This window comes from Diabrotica undecimpunctata, chromosome 9 (genome assembly GCF_040954645.1).
Source record: "Diabrotica undecimpunctata isolate CICGRU chromosome 9, icDiaUnde3, whole genome shotgun sequence".
Classification (NCBI taxonomy): Eukaryota; Metazoa; Arthropoda; class Insecta; order Coleoptera; family Chrysomelidae; genus Diabrotica; species Diabrotica undecimpunctata.
In genome coordinates this window covers 60,682,608-60,685,930 of record NC_092811.1, presented here as the reverse complement: position 1 = coordinate 60,685,930, position 3,323 = coordinate 60,682,608, and the positions used below count along the sequence as shown (strand labels likewise).

At 38.2% G+C, this 3,323-nt stretch overlaps 1 protein-coding gene across 1 annotated transcript; it reads left to right on the top strand.

Annotated features, from left to right (window-relative positions):
* Window positions 1-1,014: 1,014 nt before the first annotated feature.
* LOC140450918 (uncharacterized) lies at window positions 1,015-3,022 on the top strand. Its single transcript, XM_072544599.1, has 2 exons — window positions 1,015-1,196; window positions 2,551-3,022. The coding sequence occupies exons 1-2, from the start codon at window positions 1,015-1,017 to the stop codon at window positions 3,020-3,022; spliced, it is 654 nt and encodes a 217-aa protein (XP_072400700.1).
* The last annotated feature ends 301 nt before the right edge of the window (window positions 3,023-3,323 follow it).

Genomic DNA, 3,323 nt, shown 5'->3' with positions numbered 1-3,323 from the left:
GTATGAAAGTGGACTTTCCGTAAAACCGACCAATGAAAAAATTGAATTGCTCAAAAGTTGGAATAACCCTTATTTCAACCAATGAACATGGTGAAAACATGGTGTTGAATCCAGTTTACTCCAATTAGTCTCTTCTACTCAAATCCGACTCTCACCTTCATGCTGGTATCCCCTGTAAACCGGGCAACCCAACTGGAGATTCGGTATCCAACCCGGGTGGAAAGTTGGGTTGGGAACTGACGAGAGCTACAAAGAAGGAAACCGGACTGTCTAACCTACGACGAACTCGCAAACGAAATAAGGATAATGATTTAAAGATTTGCACCTGGAACGTAAGAAGCCTTTATCAGCCTTAAGCCACTGCTCTTCTCATAGGTACCAGTTATACACCGATCCAGATATTGTAAAGTGCAGAGACTTAGATGGGCTGGACACATTGCTAGGATGTCAGGTCACGAATACACGAAGAGATTAACATTTTCAAAATCAGAGGACACAAGAAGCAGAGGACGATCACGAATGAGATGGATTGATGATGTGGAAGAAGACCTACATATTCGAGGGGTTAGAAGATGGAGGGAAGTTGCCAGGAATCGACATGAGTGGCGACTTCTTTGTGAGCAGGCCAAGATCCACAACGGATTGTCGAGCCACTTATGATGATGATGATATTGATGAATAATTTTATATTTTCGCATGAGAAAACAAAAAAGAATATCTACATTTATGTACTATCCGTTAAAACCCTAAGCGTACTTTCACATTACACGAGTTCGCTCGTGCGGGAAAAATCGCCCGATTTTTAATCGTGGTTTTGTTACTTTCACATTGAACGATGGAAATCGTACATTTTTATTAGTTCATCGGAAAATTTGGTCTGGTCTGGATGAGAAAAAACTAATGGATCGTGAACAAGTTATTGCGTTATGGATACTGTATCGGCGTCGGAAAAGACAAAGGCGCAGTCGCCTTCACTGGATTCACCCAATTAATCAGAGACGAGAGGAAGTCGGGATGTTCCACACATTATTTGAAGATCGTAGAAACGATGACCAAAAGTTTTCCAACTGCTTTATATGTATGTCAGTTCGTTCCTTTGATGAGTTACATTGGAAACTGAAGAGTGTTCTTCAACGACAAAACACGCAGTTCAGAACCTGTATACAACCTGTTGAAATGCTGGCAATATATTTAAGGTAAGCATTTAAATACAGCTTTGTTTTTATACCGTTGTTTGAATGAAAATGCCATTGAAGTTAATGCTACATTTAAGTTTAGTGTTTTAAGTGACAAATTGCTTCATCATAATCTTATATTATTATATTTCTTTATTGTAAGTTAATATTGCAGTAGTAGGTAATATAATAAAACCTTTTGAATAAGCAAATATACTTTATTTAGTTTTAATCACTCAAAATATATCAGAAATCGAGGAATCTCGTGAAACAGAAATAGACGGACTATGCTCAGTTTCAGTTTGTGAACAGTCGCTGTAACAAAATCCCTGTAGATACTGAGATGCGGATGCTGTATCCGGTTGCGATTGTAAATCTGATTTTAGGCGTTGATTGCTGCGTTGGCCTTGATTTATTTTGCTGTTCACGTACATATTGAGAAAAGTGAAGCTGTTGTACGCTATTTTGAACGTTGCCCGAAAAACTAGGATTTGCATATTGTTGAGGGTTAAATGGAGGTTGTTGAACATGGACAAATGCTTGCGGTTTGTTCTTCTATTAATTATTCGTCTATTTCGTTTTAGGGATATCGCTGTGCATTTGTCTGAGAGAAATAATCTGTACTTATCTGTCTATACTTTTTTAAGGAATATATTATAACCTTTCGAGACTGGCTGAATGACGAAAGTCAATGCCACAAAAAAAAAAAAATGCTTGCGGTTGGTTAACGGGAGATGGAAGCATGTACTGAGGTTGTGGTTGATAAGATGGCACAGAAGAGGGGTTCTTTGATTGAAGATGAGGAGTTTCCTTTAGTTTGTTTATGTTTTCTATTACGTTTAACACTCCCACTTGAAATTGAAAGGAATTCACTGTTGGAATAGTTTGTCAAATGAGGCATAAAACTCTGAAGGAAGGATATTTTACTGCAGGGCGTTTTAGGTTCCAGAGATTTAAGCATTTTCACCTCAATCTAATCTAGTTCTTTCGTTTCCTTGTTCCTGCGGGCTTGGATGGCAGGTTTATGTTGGTAGAAACTTCAGGTTCACGAGTTGTGCCTTCAGGCTCTTCATCTTCTTCGAGTGTTCCTGATACAATTTCTGGATTCAAGCTGTCTACCGTTTCTTTTTCGGTGTAGATCTTATTCAAAAGTTGAAGTTGATCTGAAAACACATATTTCTTACGTTTTTTAGCCCCAGATCCACTTTTTTTTTAGCAGATTTGTCATCTTTTTTCGATTTTGCGAAACAATCTCGGAGGTTAGTCCACCTTTTCATCACTTCTTTGCCTGTAAAAAAAAATTAAATAAAATAAATAAATAAATACAATCAATTCAGTATGATAATTATTAATGATAATGTTCACTTTATTTCAGATATTTGTCGAGTGGCTGTACGTTTACGGATTTGCACTACAGCTACAGAGTTGGAATTTTAACAGCAAAAAACATAGTTGAAGAAGTATGTGCTACGATTTGGTCAGAAATGCGAGAAGAGTGTATACCGACACCAACTTGTGATATGTGGCAGTCAATTGCTTCCTACTTTGAAAGTATCGCAAACTTCTCTAACTGCCTTGGAGCTGTGGACGGCAAGCATATAAGACTGACTTGTCCGTTTGACTCAGGATTAGTGTATTTTAATTACAAAGATTACTTCTCTAGTGTCCTTCTGGCTGTAGCAGACACAAAGTACAGATTTGTTTACGTTGATATAGGGAGCTATGGTAAAGAGAGTGACTCGTCAATATTTAAGTCCAAATTGTGGAAATCAATAGAAAGTGGTCCTCCACCATTACCTGAGAGTCCTAAAATACCAAACTTCTTTGTTGACACAGACATCTACTGAGACCCTTTGGAGAAAAACGCTATACAGTTGAAAAAATGGCCTTTAATTATAGATTGTAAAGAGCACGAAGATATGTGGAATGTGCGTTTGGCACCCTGAGCAATAAATCACGTGTGTTCCTATCAACGTTCAGCCACATTTTGCAGTGCTCATCGTCAATGCGTGCATCGTATTGCACAATTATTTACGTGACAGAGACGGATATCTTGTTGAGGACACAACGACGATCACAGGCCTGGAAGATGTATTAGGGGGAAGCACTATACGAGGAGGCTTGGAAGCAAACAATATCAGAAGTGTG

What these genes read in the sequence shown, in the direction of transcription:
- LOC140450918 (XM_072544599.1), top strand. Translation starts at nt 1,015, where the DNA reads ATGTTCCACACATTATTTGAAGATCGTAGAAACGATGACCAAAAGTTT. An exon ending in ATGCTGGCAATATATTTAAG is followed by an intron (nt 1,197 to 2,550) that starts GTAAGCATTTAA and finishes ACTTTATTTCAG; the next exon opens with ATATTTGTCGAGTGGCTGTA.